This window comes from Neomonachus schauinslandi, chromosome 1, assembly GCF_002201575.2.
Source record: "Neomonachus schauinslandi chromosome 1, ASM220157v2, whole genome shotgun sequence".
In the NCBI taxonomy this organism is placed as follows: domain Eukaryota; kingdom Metazoa; phylum Chordata; class Mammalia; order Carnivora; family Phocidae; genus Neomonachus; species Neomonachus schauinslandi.
The window spans coordinates 148,906,160-148,923,560 of record NC_058403.1 but is presented as its reverse complement, the minus strand read 5'-3'; the positions used below and the strand labels follow the sequence as shown (position 1 = coordinate 148,923,560).

The 17,401-nt window shown below is 46.3% G+C and overlaps 1 protein-coding gene across 1 annotated transcript in view; it reads left to right on the top strand.

The window, feature by feature from the left end:
- Positions 1-17,401, top strand: part of ITGA9 (integrin subunit alpha 9) — a 335,040-nt gene that overhangs the window by 288,700 nt on the left and 28,939 nt on the right. Inside the window, exons 24-25 of the mRNA XM_021677564.2 lie at positions 12,446-12,571; positions 14,373-14,492. Coding sequence (XP_021533239.2) covers positions 12,446-12,571; positions 14,373-14,492 — 246 coding nt within the window. The remainder of the gene's footprint in view (positions 1-12,445; positions 12,572-14,372; positions 14,493-17,401) is intronic.

Below are 17,401 nucleotides of genomic sequence, written 5' to 3'. Positions count from 1 at the left end.
GACAGTCTTTGCCAGGCAAGCCTGTTGTGGGGAATCTTTTATCCACATATTCATTCATTCATCAAATGCTTTGCACCCACCATATGCCAAGCAGTGGTTTTTGCTGCAGGGGAAAAAAAGCAGACAAGAACTAATAATTTCCAGCCCTCGTGTAGCTTACGTTCTGGTAGAGACAAGTAATATGTAAAATATAATAGCGTATTACATGATGGTAAGTACTCTGGGGAAGAACAAAGGAGACAAGGGTGTGAGGATGAGAAAGTTTGTAGACATTTTCAGGAGTGGTTGCTGAGACCTTCACTCAGGGTGGGGGCACTCGAGCTGTCTCAGGAGGTTGTCATGTGGTCTTTGTGTATGAAGGCCTTGGCAAGTCTGTGTTTCCTGGGAATTCTCTCTCCTTGCATTTAGCTCTGCTTGGTTTCTCTCCTGTGAAACCCCAGGCCCTGTGCAGTGTCCAGATTGGACATCCAGGAGCCTCTGTGTGTGTGCTCATTAGGAGTCACCCTGGGGGAGCTTTCTGCCACAAAGTGAATCACTTAGTCACGGGCAACAGCAGGGGACAGTAACACTGGTTTTTAAAGCTGACTGGTGGCTAAGGCACATTTTGCAGGAGAGAAGTCCTGGGTTTCATGACTTAGTTATGCTTGGAGGGTAATTGCAACAAGAAGTCTGCCCTGCAGCAAGCTTGCTGGAGGCCAGAACTTAACTTGTGCACAAGCCAGGTCTGGCACTTTAAAGCAACCCAACAAATAACCCAGAATTGAACAACTTGGGTTTGTTTTTTTTTTTTCAATGTCTATTACTTTCCTCCATAGTGAACACATGTTTCTTTTATTCCCCCACCTTCTACCTCAACTTTTCTGTAGAAATTCGAGGGCTTTTCCTATATACCCCAGCACTCATCCTGGGAGGGAGGTTCCTGTTAACAAGAATTCAAGGCTTAGAAACCCTCCCCAGGATGCAGAGTCTGTGGGTGATGTGCCTTCTTTTCCTTGAGTATCTGGTTTGCCTTTTGAGAACTTGCTGCCTTCTACTCATATTAACTTACCTGTGTAACTCTCAGAGACACCGCTGGGGTTCTCTGTAAAAAGATGAGCAAGGAGATATTTTTTCTCTTGAGGGTGGGGGGACGGAGAGAGAGAATCTTAAGCAGGCTCCATGCCCAGCACAGAGCTCAATCTCATGACCCTGAGATCATGACCTGAGCTGAAATCAAGAGTTGTACACTTAACTGACTGAGCCACCCAGGTGCCCCAACAAGGAGATCTTAATGGTCAAAACTATGTGGTCTAAAACCCAGCATGACCTCCCATCCACCTTTCCAGGCCATTGCCTCTAATATCCTCAGCGTCTGACCTTGTCCTCCAGCCACTCTGGACTGTGAAGGCTGCTGATCCACCCACTATGCACTTCCCTGGGCTTCCTGACCTCCTGGTTTCTTCCTTCCCTCTGGCTATGGAAAGCCCACTCATTCCTCAAGACCTAATTCTCACACATACTCTCTTCCATCATGCCCTCTCAGATACCTTCCTGGGTAGTCCTGCCTCAGGCCCTTTGCACCTGCCTCTTCTGAGAGCACCCTTCCCCCAGATCTTTGCATGGCCAGCTCCTTCTCATAGTGTGGGTCTGAGCCCCAAGTTCATCTTTTCACTGAGGTCTTCCCTGACCACCTGAGCTAATGTTGCAAACCTTCATCAACTCAATCCCATTTCTCTGTGTTATTTTCTTCATAGCACTTGCCACTGTCTGAAATTACTATTTTTCATTGTATGTCTTCTTCCACAAGATTGAGAACACCATGACAGGAAAGTCATGGCTGCCTTGTTTCCTGTGTCTCCCCAGCTATGGTGCCCCGACCATAGTATGTGCTCAGATAAATGAAAGAATTGGCCACGCCCACGCTATTGAAATCAACTCAAGTATTTCTTTCTGCCTTAGCGTAGGGTGTGTGTCCTTAAACACCTGCACACCCTGCAGCACATCTATTGAGCACCTCATATGTCTTTTAGGGACTCAGGAGATTTGCATTGAGTTGAAATCCCATGTCTAGATGTTTTGGCAACTTCCCTTAACCCACAGCAGATGTTGCCTTAATTTAATGTGGGAATAAGTAAAAAGGTAAAACTTTGAAAGAAGGGGCTGAATCACGTAAGAGAAATGAAGGCTTCTAAGAGCAAACTTGAACTCCACAAATTTTGGTCAGAGACTTCATGAAAACATTGTCCTTCTTCCTCACAAACACACGCACACACACACACACAGAATCAAGTCCACTGATCTCAGCAATGGCCTCAAACCATTTTTTTTTTCTTTTTCTTCCTTCTGCATATGTCTGAATGTGAGCTGAATAGTCAAGTTCCTGAAATGAGTCAGGATTAGGTTGGCTTCAGTTTTTTGTTTTTTGTTTTTTGTTTTTTTCTCAACAGAAGCCAAGCACTTAAAAGTGGGGAGATGGCTGATTGAATTTTGGAGAGAGAGTTACGTTCCTGGGCTCTTGGGTCAATTTTAGTTTTGGCTAGAGGGAGAAAGTGTGTGTTTCTTTGCACAGCTTACATTCAACACACACCCTCTGGAAGGTGGGGATAAGGTTCAGCCTGGGCTGTCCATGCACAGTGTGGTCCAGAGGCTGCCCTCTAACCCGTGTGGACAGAGTGCATGAATCAAGCCAGCAGTGACATCTCCCTGCTGACTGAGGGCGCCAGCTTATCAAGGAGCCCGGGGTCCTGTGCTCACGGCCGCTGTGACATCTGGAAGCATTAACGCTTCGTCGCCGGCATGTGGGCCAGTTGGAATGCCCATGCTTCGGTGCACGGTTCTGGTCCCCGACATGGATAAGCCTTAAAAGTCAGTGATTATGCCGTTTACTTCCCTTCATTCCTTAAAAGCAACATGACACAGAGCCCAGTTGTTGCTGGGTGAGGGGTTGTTACTGAAGTTGCTAACAGGAAATCTCACTGAGGATAAACAGAGCTCATCGCTCCTTGCCCAGAAACACGTGGTTCTCATTTAACCTGCCCAGGACTCATTGTGGATGCTTCAGAAGCACAAAAACAGGAAAACTCCTCTCTCTGACATACACACCATGTTTCTTCTGACCAAAAGGAACTTTCTCGACCTTGTTAGATGCTGAGAAGTGGTTCTCTCCCCAGCTGTCCAGGAGCGCAGCTTCATTCACTTCTCCTTAATGACCCAAACTGAGGAGCGACAGCATACTTCAGACCTCTCGTGAAATCTTGAAACTTTAGACCTAAGGTTACTCTTTTAACTGCTCTGAAGTATGTACTCTCAGAAAGTTGTGCAGGAGGTTAGACAGATGGCTACACGTGAGACAGCAATCAGAAAACAATTGTTCTTTACTTTTATTTTATTTTATTTACTTGAGAGAGAGAGAGAGCGCTTGCATGTGAGCAGGGGAAAGGTCAGAGGGAGAGAGAGAATCTCAAGGAGACTCCACGCTGAGCGTGGAGCTGGACACGGGGCTCGATCTCGTGACCCGGAAATCACGACCTTAGCTGAAACCAAGAGTCGGACAGACGCTCAACCGACTGAGCCACCCAGGCGCCCCTTTACTTTTTGATAAAGGGATAATTGTAAAGTGATACATCTCATAAATGCAACAATAACTCAGTGAATCACTAGGTGCGTTACTTTATCCTTTAATGTAAGATGGAGAGGAACTTTGTTCTTTGCCATAAGCTAGATCTAAGCTAGATCCAGAATCTCAATTAACTGATACAGTTCCAAGGGCTGTGTTGTGTCCCCTGGTGGCAGCCTGCGTGTGTGTCTCTCTCTCTCTCAACGTCCCAGCAGGCTGGCCGGCCACACCCAGAGGAAAAGGGGGGCGGGTAGTGGGGAGGGCATGCCTTTGTTTTCACCAAACCCTAGAGCTGCTGAAGGGGAAAAATCATTGGGAAAAACCTTTTATAGTTAAGAAGTGAAATATTTTATGCAATAACGGCAGACTCATACAGAGGTCAGGATTGTACAAGGGATTATGCTCTCCCTTTCCTCTGGAAGATTGATTCTGAGGCTTTGTCCCTTTATTGCCTGTTTCAGTTTTGGTCTCAGTAACACCCTGACCTTTCACAGTGGTGGTGGCCTTAAGGGATGGGGGAGGGGGGGAGAGGAAGCAAGCATTTTATTTAGAAGATAATTTTCAGTTTGAAAGAGAGGCGACATCTCAAGGGAAAGTTACAATCTTTTCAGGCTTTTTTAAGTTACTGGCTTTGCCCGTCTGGAAATTAAATGACCCCAGGTCATTCTTAAACTCCTTGCTCCTCCTGCTCCATCCCCCAACTCTGTCCGGTTTGGAGGCCTGCTGTTGTTTATGGACGACTGCTCTGCTCTCATTTACCTTTTTCAGTTCAGAAACCGAGCATGCTCTTCATTTGAGGATCGAGGTGGGGAGGACTGGCCAAAGCCAGAGAGCCTCCTGTTAATTTACCTCATATCGTTGTGAGCTCCAAAGTGTATTGCCTTTTGTTTGTATGAACACATTGGAGTCTCTAGCTACACACAGAGGTAACTATCAGAAAATCAGAACTTGCTGAACTGATAAACAAGGAGCCCTTTTCACAAAGCGAAAGAACCGGTGCTCCAGGAGGGTCTACCAGAGGACGCCTTTGAGAACTCCTTCCTTTACATGAAATGATGCATGCACACAAAAATTGTGTGTTCGACCTTTCAGATACATTAGTAACCTAAAGCTAGGCATACCCATTAGGGGGAAGTACCCAGGATTGTTACTGGTTTCTCTGCCCTTATGTTAAGTAGTGCCGTTCCAGGGGAAAAATCAGAGGGAGGGAATGGAACCTTGGAGCAGCCTACTGAGTTATTCTGGGTCTGTATTATTACAAAGACTCGAAATGACTGGTAATCCATAAAAATATTTGTTTTAGGATTTATTAGTAAAATAATATCCTCTTTCCCCATTTTTTTGGACAATACCAAGAAACACTCAATAGTGAATCAGAGCAATGTGATTTAACGTAAGTCATAACCTAAGGAGCTCTGTAAGACTGGAAAAGACTTTATCACAGTTTTATATTTTGCTGAATGGAAAATATGTATTTTATTTATCTTTCTGTGGGTAAACATCTTAGGTCAGCCGAATTAGCCAGTTGGTATAATTTCTCAATCATTTTATGAGTATTGGTTTTTTTTTTTTTTAAAGATTTTATTTATTTATCTGACAGAGAGACAGCGAGAGAGGGAACACAAGCAGGGGGAGTGGGAGAGGGAGAAGGAGGCTTCCCACAGAGCAGGGAGCCCGATGCGGGGCTCGATCCCAGGACCCTGGGACCATGACCCGAGCCGAAGGCAGACGCTTAACGACTGAGCCACCCAGGCGCCCATTGTTTTTTGGTTTTTTTAGAGATTTTATTTATTTATCTGACAGAGAGACAGCGAGAGAGGGAACACAAGCAGGGGGAGTGGGAGAGGGAGAAGCAGACTCCCTGCTGAGCAGGGAGCCCAACGCAGGGCTCGATCCCAGGACCCTGGGATCGTGACCTGAGCCGAAGGCAGACGCTTAACGACTGAGCCACCCAGGCGCCCCTGTGAGTATTGTTTTTATTTAAAACTTTAAATATCACCAAAATTACTATGGTAAGTGTTCGGCCTCCTGTGGGAGAAGGGGGCTTATTATCTTCTGATACTCAGTTCCCAGATGAGGCAGTAGGTAATTGAATTAGCAAAGCAGGCATTCAGAACACTGTCTGGGTTTTCAAACTCAAGGGGCATGTGAATCTAGAGAAGCAGGTGGCAAGTCGGGGGACAGGTCCTATTGACCCAGTTGCCATCAGCTGTGATGGGTGGAATACCGGATGGAAAAGTGGCCCAAGAGGTAACAGAGGACATAGAGTCGGTGATTAACAGATAAGTGGTAGTTAACATGAAACACATGTTATTCAAAAATGAACCTGTGCCCTCTTTAATCCAGGTCAATTTAACAAACATAGTTTTTAAATCAAACTTCCCCTAAGACCCACATTGGTGAAGACTGCAAGCATCGTTCATGGGGGGGTGCTTGTTGTCAGTTTATTCCCCTAGTTGAATCCCCCATTTCTCTTCTGTTGGCTGTGTACTGTGTTGAAGGCAGCCCATCAACCCAGGGACACTTCGGTGACCTCTCCCAGCCCTGGACCCCAGCCAGCTGGAGGATGATCACGGAATGGGGCTGATGCTGGTAGAAAGGAGACGTCTGTGCCTCAGCCTGTTAAACACATACCAGAAATAGCACATGCTCCAGGTGAAGAGTGGTTCCTTCGCTCTGAGACATGTTCATTGCCATCTGGGTAGCTGCCCACCCCACCCCCAATCTAAGATTTGCCTGTAAGACCCTCCTCTTTGTCCAGGCCCACCTCTCCTGCCTCCTTTCTGACCACCATTACCCAACTTTCATCTGATGCCTGAGCCATGTTGAACTCTTAGGCTCTCTCTAGATCAAGTCTACTGTTCGAACCTCTGTGCTTTCGCAGATGCTGTTCCTCCCTGCCTGGAATTACCTTCCCTTTCTCACTTTGCTCTCTGAAAGTTCTCTTTACCTTCCAGGATCCATGAGAAGCGCCACCTCCCCTGAGTCCAGAGTGCAGATCACGACAAGCCAACTGCTGGGGGAGGGAGAAATTTGTGGAGAAGAGTCATGGTGGTAGCAGGGCCGCTGCTCTGAGGGCTGTGAGCGGATGGACAGTGGGATGAGGGTCCGGGTGTGTGGGGGACATACGCTGTGCAGCCTGGGCCCAGGGAAGGTGGACCAGGAACGGGGCGTCCGGGAAGGGCTTCAGAGGTGTGCTCCTTCCACAGTTGAAGCATCTAGGTACCTGATTGGCTACTTACCCTCTCTGGGCCTCAGTCTTGTCATCGGTAAAACGGGTAAAAATTAAGGAGACCAGATGTCCCAGTTTGCCTGGCACATCCCTGATATTGGTCTCTATCTTACTAGTCTGTGTGGTTGACTCCCCCACTTCACTCTCAAAAATGTCCTGGTTTGGACAATAAATAGTATGGTCACCTTACTGATTTATGTGTATTCTCTCTGCATGGGTACTATAAAGATTCAGTGCATGCCATAGCTCTTAGATTGGTACCAATGTTAGCTAGTATTATTCCTGTTTATATCTGAACTCTGTACAGGGATGGGGCCTTAAGCAGTTGGAATTGGTTTCCAGGGTGATACACTTGGGGAATGAGACCCAGAAAACAGATCGAAGGACTTCTCAGTCCCTCCAGTCTTCAGGCCCAGGGACAAAGACTGCATTAGGGCTACTCTGTTCTGGGACCTCAGGGAAGACCTGTGTCCTCTCTCTAATTCTAGGTCAGCAAACAACTCTGAGGTACCTTATGCAGGCCCCTATCCCCAGACCACAACATGGAAATGCTTTGTTTTCCTCCAGCCCCTTTACCAGACTACCACAACCCAGAAAGTCTTTAGTTAAAGCTCTAGATGTTCCTTTGACTTATAACACGCAAAAGGTGGATTCTCTTTCGTGGCTTCATACCCGTGGAATCGCCCTGATTCATACTTTGAACCCAGTATTTTATGAAGTGAAATTTTGCCAGGCCACCTAGAGTGTACCGAGCACTTTGTCCTCGGATAGGCCTGGCACCTTGGTGGCTTCTGACCGTGAACCCTCCTGACCGAGGCTGACCTGGACCCTGCCACCAAGTGGTGTCCACATCTTCTTGGGCTCCTGACAGTTTCCCAAATCACTACCATCTCTCCCTTTCCGACTTGCACAATGTTTTCTTTGGGGTCAGGACAAGGGGAGTGGGGGAGACCAAAAGCCAGCAGAAAACCCTCAATAGCTGCCTTCGCAGAATCCAGCCTTGACACTGTGTCCTGCATCCTCTTGTCCTTTGTGTGTGTATCTGGTGAAGTCCTTTTATTCACATTCCAATAGACATGGACCTCTTCCAGCTCCCGGAGGTCCTGGAAGATAAGCAGCCATGTCATGGGAAGCATTTGGACTCAGATGGTCTGGAAAATTGATGAGAAGTGAGTGGGTAGAGATGAACAGGGGTTAATGGCCACAGAGCCCTTGGCCAGCCACAGAAATGAAGCTGTTGGACATGAGCACTGTGGTGTTTGGATTGTCTGCAATGGGAGAAGAAAACAGTACTTCCCCCTTGATTTTAGGCAAAGAAGGTGATTAGAACCAAGCAGGGGCTGATCGACAATTGCTTAGCTATGTAATGTGAGATTGGGTGGCCCCGTGCTCTTACAAAATGCACAGATAGTCCTCGAAGTAGGAATTAGCAGGTGAGGACCACCTTAGTGGCCATCTAGGCCACCATCCTCATTTTACACGAGGCAGCTGAGGCCCTGGAGACCCAAGCTGGCACAGCTCTCAGGAGGCAGAGCTGGGGCTGGCTCCTGGACTGTCAAGGGCTCATCAAGACCACCTATGCCACAGGATTCCTTCACCGCATGCTTCTTGCTGCCAACAGGCAGTCACGTGACCTTGGACGGGTCCTGGAACTCGGGGGCTCTGGTTCTTTATCTGTCAGCTGAGGCCAAGGAACTGCGTGATCTGCAGGCTGCCTCCCAGAAACCACATTCCAGGATGCTCTGTCCCCCTTCCAACCCAAGACAGCCTGGAGGAGCCTGGCCCCCCAGCCAGCGGATACTTTTATCTCCCATGCTCTGGCCAGGAGTTGTTTTTCTGGCCACAGTGGCAGAAATGGGCCAGGAGGGAAGATTCTGGGCTTCCTAGGCTTCTAGGCTAGTGCTCCTTCCTTTTGGCCTAGGTGGGAACAGAAGGTCTGGTTTCCCTCCACCTCTGCCAGTCCGTGACTCCTGCCCCAGCCCCATCCTCAGCCTCTATACCTGAAAGACAGGAAAATGGTTATAAGCACCAACTCTGGAGCTGGATGGCCTGCTAACTGGGGGACCTCAGGTAGTCATCTGGTCTCCCCTTGCCCCTCCGTTTCTCCATCTGTAAAATGGGGATAGGAACAGTACTCACCTCCAGGGGGCAAGGGCTGCATGAGCTAGTATGTGTAAAGCACTCAGAACCTGCATACAGTAAGGGCGGCACACATGTTGGGTGTTACTGCGACTGTCGCATACATATCTATCCAACATAGAAAACTCCTTCCCTTCCACGACCTGGCCAGGTTCTGAGCTGCTCAATTCTAGCTGAGGGAGCGTCTGCAGCAGGATTAGTGGGTCGGAATCAGACTCATGCAACACCACGCAACCTTCAATCTCCCCTTGAAAGAGGACCACCCTGAACCTCACAGAAAAATGTTTCCCCCCCGATTGATGTGATGCCCGTGTAACCACAGTCGGGAGCACAACTGGCTGAGATTTTCATTCACCACAGACTCAGTCTCCACTTCCCTTCTCCAGATTCCACTGGGGCAGATCAAATGTCACATGGGATCACATCACATCACGGTCGGCACCCTGTTCACTGGCCCCCGAGACTCCAGGGGAAAGAGGAGAGGGAAGCTCTGAGCCATGTGTCTGCCTCTGCCTGGCACGCACTGAGGCTTCAGCCGCTGCTCACCCCCTTGCCCTGCCATTCCCAGCTTCCTGCTAGTCTGTGTGGGGGTCTTCACGGCGCCAGGCTCCTCGCACCCCAAGTTAGCAAAACTGGCTGAGTTGGGGCTCCATTCCCACACTTCCTCTCCCAGCCTGGAGACCCGAAGCACCAATTTGCAGAGCCAGGAGGAACTCTGCCCCCATCCCTGATTTTAATTAAGGATGAATGCATCCTGCAAGACTCAGAGATTCTGTTTCTCTAAACCCAGACCAATGTGTTTGTGTGGTCAGGCCCAGTCATCTCAACAGAGGAATGTGCACACCCCAGGCCTGCAGAAGGACCATTTTCCAGTAGCCTTTCAGCAAATGTCCACCTCAGAAGACAAAGAGGGAAAGTGGAGGATGCTTCAGAGCAAAAAATGATTGGAATTAAGAACATGAGGACAACACATTCAAGTTCTCAAATGCTTGGTGAACGAAATGTTTTCTATCCACGATGTGCCCTATGTGCCTAAATGGAGGGTAACCCCCAAATAACATAATCCCACTTCCCTGATGAGGTACATTTAACGCTTTTTTGGCCGACTTAGTAAGAGTGAGAAGTGTGGATGCCTTGAAGGTAGGGGATGGGAATGGACTGGAAAGAGGCCAGAGGGAACTTTCTGGAGTGAGTGACAGATTCTGTACCTTCATTGGGGTGGTGGTGATGTGGGTGATTTCATTTGTCAGATTTCATCAGACTATACCCTTAAGATCTGTGCATATTTGTGAATGTAAATTTTACCTCAATAAAAGAAGTTAGAAACGGAATGAAATAATATCTACTTATAATATTTAACCTAACCATGCAGTTGCATACTTAAAATTGTATAAGAATAATATATTAATTTATATTACTCTTTCCATTCACACGTCTCCTGAAATGATTTTATGCAAATGTATCTCCTTTGAGATCAGCGTCTATCACAACGAAGCTACTTTTTAGTCGTTTTCCAGAGCATATCATCTCAAATTTGTCTAATTAATTTGAAATGCAGTGTATTTTGAATCCAAGCTTCTTGCTGAAATTTTATGGCAAAACACAAGTGCTCATTTGCATAACATTGCAACAGTCTTTCTCATTTGTCTTGTGATTATGCGTAATCCTCACTACATAAGCGACCTGTGTTTTGCTTTCTAAAATGAGCTTTAAAATATTTAGCACAGTTTGACACACTTGCACCCGAGGAATAATCCCCAAATCTGTGTTAAATCTCATTTCCTCCTTCCCATTAATTCCCTCTCGTAACCTCTAAAAGCGGCCAAAACCAATATTGATTGAGACCGTTTCAGGCTGATGTGTCTTCCCAGATTTTGTGGTTCAAATAAAGTAATTGAGGGGCGCCTGGGTGGCTCAGTCAGTTAAGCGTCTGCCTTCGGCTCAGGTCGTGATCCCAGGGTCCTGGGGTAGAGCCCTGCATCAGACTCCCTCCTCAGCAGGGAGTCTGCTTCCCCCTCTCCTGCTCACCCTGCTTGTGCTCTATATCTCTCTCTCAACTCTCTCTCTCTCAAATAAATAAAATCTTTAAAAAAAAAATAAAGTAATTGAGACAGTCCCAAATTATAAGACATTCTTAAAGAATAATAAATCCTAAACTATGAGAGATTGGTAAAGGCAACTCTCCCTTTTTTAATAATTAATTTGAGGAAAGAGACCTTCATCTTATTTGTTTTTAGGCATATATAGTAAATCCTGGTGTATGTGTTTATTAGAGCAAAGAAAAAATCGAGATTAATGCAGCAAATTTGGGGGTCTTATTTTATAGTTCATTATGAAAAGATTAGCACTGTTGGCTTAAGTTAGTAGTTTCTTTATGTAAAAGTTTTAAGTTTTGCTCCCTACCATGAATGAGAAGCTGAAACATTCTTGAATAAATTCAAACACACTATATTTCCCTCAAGGGCATTAAAAATAAGAGTGTTAGATTTAAACAGATGATTCTGGTTAGAAATGGGATTATAAACACCATCCTAGATTATGAATTACTAATTACGACTTTTACCACTTGACCTTCAGTTCTGTCTAGTCCTCAGCTACAACCAGTGTGGTATGATGATGTATATAAGAAGTCTTGGTTTTTTCAGCATTTCCTCAAAAATAGTGTTGCCCTCAAAGAAACCAACATGGGAGACCATAAACTGTTGTTTCAGTGTGTTTTGTTTTTACTGTTGCTGTTGCTCAGCATGGTTGCTACTGCCATCAGAAGCAAAATCAGATAACTCACCAAGAGCTCACGGGCATATAAGCCCCTATATGGCTCAGTGGCATGGCTGCCCAACTTGTCTTTTTGTTGTTGTTGTTGTTTTTAGCAGAATGCTCATTTTAAGTGACATTATATGTAGCTGCGGCTCTAGTTGGAGCAGAGAATGGGGCCCAGAGGGGTCCTGCTAGATGCCTCTTCTCCTCTCTGGGGAGATGACTGTGGGGTTTTACAGCACCCTGGGAGTTCTATGGAACACAGTTTGAAAACCTCTGGCAATGGACTGCGCGTGAGGGCTTGGTCTCAGAAGACCTGGGTTCTGGACTCTGTGATTGTTGGCCAGTGACTTAACCTGAGTCTCTGTTTCCTCATCCAGACAAAGAGCATGAAAGCTCACCTCAGAGAGTAGCTACGAGGTTTATAAATGTGCTTTAGAAACCGTGAAGTGTAGGGTTGGTTTTGTTCCTTAAGTCTTACTGTCTCCTAGTCACATCTCAATTGCATGTTGTGTACCATCTCATCTCAATTATTTAAGGACTTAGGATTGTTTGGCGTGGTTGAGGCTACTACTCTGCCCTTCAGCTTTGCAGCCATATTGTCCACTGGAGAATGGACAAGGGGAAAGTGCGGACTTTGTTATCACCCTGCAACAAGGGATTCCAGGCTCAGGATTCATTCTTGGGACAGACCACTCTGACAGATTTCTTTTCACTTTCAGGTGAGCCAAGAGAAGGGAAACTGTTCTTTCCAGAAAAACCCAACCCCCTGCATCATCCCTCAAGAGCAAGAAAATATCTTCCATACAATATTTGCCTTTTTCACAAAGTCGGGAAGAAAAGTCTTGGTAAGGATTTGCTTACTAGTTGGGTTAACATGGGTGGTCCTCACTAGGAACGCAAGTCTGAGATGAGAGGCCAGTTTTCTATTTGGCATTTATTATTTCCCAAATCTGGTTTTAATCAATTGGCGTATAAAGTCACAAGGACTGTGGTCAACTCCTATTTTTCAGCCTGAGGTTTCAATCAAAGTGTTAAATTTACATTCCAAATTCCGTTGCCTGGCAAAGGGAAAACCTTCGCAACCCACCAAGCACAAAGTAAAACATTTCTCCAACTAGTATGAGTCTAATCAAGAGTGATGGTTCTTCTATAAGCACTGTGGAAAACTCTTGGGCAGGATCCACTGAAACTAAACATCTCTGTACCCTGTGACCCAGCACTTCCATTCCCAGGTATATCCCCAAGAGAAATGAGTATTTATGTCCTCCAAAAGACGTGGATAAGAATGTTTATGGTAATCTTATAACTAAAAGCTGGGAACAGTCCAGATCCCCAACAACAGGAGAATGGGTAGACAATTGTGGTGTAGCCACACACGGGAATATTACAGAGTAACGAACAATTCTATCACACATAGCAACATGAGTGAACCTCACAGACATAATAAGGCCTGAAAGAAGCTGGAGCCAAAGCACACATAATATTTCACTTACATGAAGTTCAGAAATAACAAGACTAGCAGTGGTATTGGAGGGCAGGATGGTAGTTACTCTTGAAGGAATATCAAAAGGGGTGGGGGCATGAGGGAACCTGCTTAAGTACCGGAAATGTTCTATATCTTGATCTGGGTATAAACATGTAAAATATATCAAGGTGGACCCTTAAGATTTAATTCTGTCTACTATGTGTAAGTTATACCTCCATTGTTTTAAAAGTGAGGGTATTGAAGATGGAATTGTGTGCTTTGCCGAAGCCTCCTTTCCCCCATATATTTGGTTACATCTCTCTAGCTCCTTATTTCAGGCTGGGCACATCTCCCTCACATTTTTTTTCTCTTTTTTTTTCCTGAAAGAGAAAGTAGGGCTGTTTGCCACTTGGGAATATGGGGGTGTTTTTTTGGTTTTGACGGGGTTTTTTTTGGTTTTGTTTTTTGTTTTTTTTGTTTTTACTTACCTAGTGCTGATGATACAACTATTTTTAAAAGCCCTTAGAATTGTTAGGTACATTGATATCTAGTGGTTTGACAGACACGACTCTGTGTATGACTGACAGTCTTACCCCACCCTTGAAACCCTCCCAAACATCTTTTGGAAGAATTCCTCTTTTATAACTTTAATTTGGAATTTAGGTTTCTGTTGGTGACTCACATATTTTCTTGGGCAAACCTGTGCTTTTCTTTACTCATATGTTTTCATCAATCCTATGACTTCTCAGCCCTCTTATTTGTTCTACCTGAAAAGAGCACGAAAGTATGTTTGCCACCATACAGACAAAAATTACATAATGTAGGAAACACATCTTTGTCCAGAACTCGTAAGAAAAATGCTTTGGGAATATGTAAATGTGTTTGTTTTTGAAAAACAATCATTTCTCCTTGTGAAATCCAATTTTTTGGTAGGGTAAACCAGTGGATGGCTTTTTCCCATTTGCTTGACAAAAGTATGTTCTGGTGCCTGCTGGGCAGGAAATCCCTCTATTGCCCTCTGGTGGCAAGAAGGAATGATTGCACCTTCTTTTGGAATTCCTCGGCCTGGGATTGTCTTAGTGACCAGAATAGAACCTCATGGAGCCCTCTGCTCCATAAACTGCTGTGCGTTTGTCTTTGTTTTTAATACCATTTGACAGTTCTCTTATTTTTCTTTTCAGGACTGTGAAAAACTAGGAATTTCTTGCCTAACAATGCACTGTAACCTTAGTGCGCTTGCTAAAGAAGAAAGTCGTACTATAGACATTTACATGCTGCTGAACACAGAAATATTGAAGAAGGTAATACCTGGGGAACTGCACTCTTTGGGTTCATTTAAAAGCATTGGAGTGGGTTTTCTCAGAACTCTGCCTCCCCCTTTTAAAACTTTTCTGGTAATTGCCATTGGTAATTTGCTGCTAGAGGATGCTGGGGGTGGGGGATACCAGACCCTTGCTATTCCAAGTGTGCTCTGAGAACCAGCAGTATCCGTATCACCTGGGAACTTATTAGAAATGCAGAATTAAAAAAAAAAAAGAAATGCAGGCTCTTGGGCTCTATGACCCAGACTTACTGAATCAGCATCTTCATTTTAATAAGCTCCCCAGGTGTTTTGTTTGCACATTTAAGTTTTTCGGACTTTAGCTTGCATCAGAATCACCTGGAGACCTTGTTAAAATGCAAATTCCTGGGGGTGGAGTTTGAGATTCTGTTTCTGACAAGCTCCCACGTGATGCCCTGATGCCCTGATGCCCGTACTGCTGCTCTTAGGACCCCGTTCTAGATCAGTTGTTGACAGACCTTTTCTGTAAAAGGCCAGTAGTAAATATTTCAGTCTTTACAGGCCTTTACTGTCTCTTGCCACAGCTCAGCTTTGCCGTTGCATTGTGAAAGCAGCCATAGGCGATCCGCAAATGAGTGGGCGTGTTTCACGTGGGCTGTGTTCCAATAAAACTTTATTTACAAAAACAGGCAAAGGGCCAGATTTGACCCCTGGGTGGTAGTTTGCCAGTCCTTTGTTTGGACGACACCTTATTTCAGAGAAGTCCAACTTTTGAATTCCAGGTGACTTTGCTATCATGAGTTTATCATGTCAAAAGTGGCTCATTTAAAAATATCTCAGTCAGTGAATTAGTGGTTCTTAAAAAAATGTCAGACAAATTCACTGATTTATTTTAACATAAGAGCTGCTGAGTATGAAAGGCCACATCCAACAAGATGCTTTAAAAATAATCACTTGTGAAGATAAAATAAAATATGCCTGTTAGCCGCAGAGATTCTATTTATTTTCCTCTGGAAGAACTAAATGTGTTCAGTATAAACCTGAATGAATATCTTTAGAAAAGTCATTCCAATGTTAGTTTTTAAATTAGGTGTGGCAGTAGCATGCTGACCTGAGAAGTCCCAGGCATGGGGGATGCAAGATGTTCTGCCCACTTTCCATCTGTAGCTGGCGCAGCCCCCCCACACCCAGGCAGAGCTGTGCGCAGTTCCGTTCTGTCTGGCTTCCTTTGCAGGGAGATCAGTTTGGGGTGCGTTGTGCTCTCACAGCAGTGACTCCCTGTTGTGCTTCTCCCTTAAAAAAGGACAGCATTGGGAAAGGAGCAGGCAGAGAGGAGCCAGAGCCCCAGTGGCCGTCCTGGGATTCCAGGAAGGGGGTCTGGAAGGCCCGCATCACAGGAAGTGCCTTCCCGGCATGGGTCCCCAGGATCCTGTAATCCTACCTGTCCTATTCATCTTCTTGACAGATGGCCCTGGTGACAGTTTTATTCCCCACGCCACACTCATCACTGTCACTAGAGCCCTGATTATGGCGCCGAGGGCAGGAAGCCACTGATTCCTCTTTCACCCTTAACCCAGGTGTAGGCTGCTTGCACTTCAGTCATCTGTCCTTAATTTAACCGCAAGGCCTAAGGCCTTTCTTGCACACAGCGCTGCGGCCTGCTCCTTGGCTTCCCTCTCTCCCAGTGCTCCGTGGTGACCCTTTGCCAAGGGCCGTGTCCCACTGCCTGCTGTTCCCAAGGGCCATCCAGCCCAGTCTGCACCCCAAGAGACAGCTGTGGGGTGTCCTCTGTAGGTGTTAGAGGCTCATTCTCCCTGAAAGTGCCCTTTCTGCAGAAACCAGAAATTCCGGGTGCAGAGGAAAGCCTAAAATGAGGCCAACCTGGAACCAGATGGGGCCCCAGCTGCTCCCAGGGCTTGAAATGCAGAATGTCAGTCCCCCGGAGCCAGCCACGACCTCCCTTGGGGAGTGAGCACTAGCTGGCTCCCGGAGCCCTCTGGTCTCCCTAAGGATATGGAGCTGCTCCAGCCTTGTGGTTTGCCTGGGCCTGCAGTTGTGTTTATTTCCTTTGACCTCAAGGTCCGGCCCCAGACCAGGGAATTTGAGGTCTTATTGTTTTGATCTTAACAAGTTTTCATTTGAAATGTAGGGTCTGACTTTGTAAATTAGCAGAGGATTCCGATTTCTCTGAAAGTGTTCTTCGGCAGCTGCCGGGGGCCTGTCGCACGGCAGGCCCCTCATCTGCTTGGCCTTTAGCTCTGCCGGTTACCGTTGTCATTGCTATTGTTGTAGGGACATCCAAGATGACAACGATCCAAGATTGCCAACACAGTATATCCTGACACATAAAACCACAAATCTGCAAAACCATTAAATTGGTAAAAGCTTATTTGCCTACACATTTAGTGCTTAATGAGAGCTCACTGGCGCAGTCCATTTGAGCGACAAGCTTCTCTGAAGCATTCAAAATTGGGTTTACTGCTGTTTTAAAAGAGAGCAATAATCAGTGCATAGCTCCCAGGTAAAGTACACAAAGTGGCATCCCCGTGTGTCCTCCCAGGAGGGCCTTTGTGGTTTCTCCGGCAGAGAGGGGCAGAGGGCTCCCTCAGAACTGTTTTCTAGGAGAGGGTACACCCCCAAATACCACTTCCATTAGTCACTGGGGCACAGCTGGCTTGTGATGTGCACCTCCTGTGTGGCAGGCTGGCTGAGGAGATGTGGCTGGGTGTGCCAGGCGACACCTTGTCGGCAGAGCCCCAGCCGCCCCCACAGGTGGGCTGCCCAGTGCTCCAGTGTCCCCGCCAGAAGCCAGGTTGCTCCTCCATCTGGGGTCGGTGCAGCACCGTCTGGACCACGGGCTCAAGCTTCTGACCCTTCCCTGAGCCATAGTTTTGCCCTGTCTTTTTCCAAATTCCTCCTCCGTCCCTG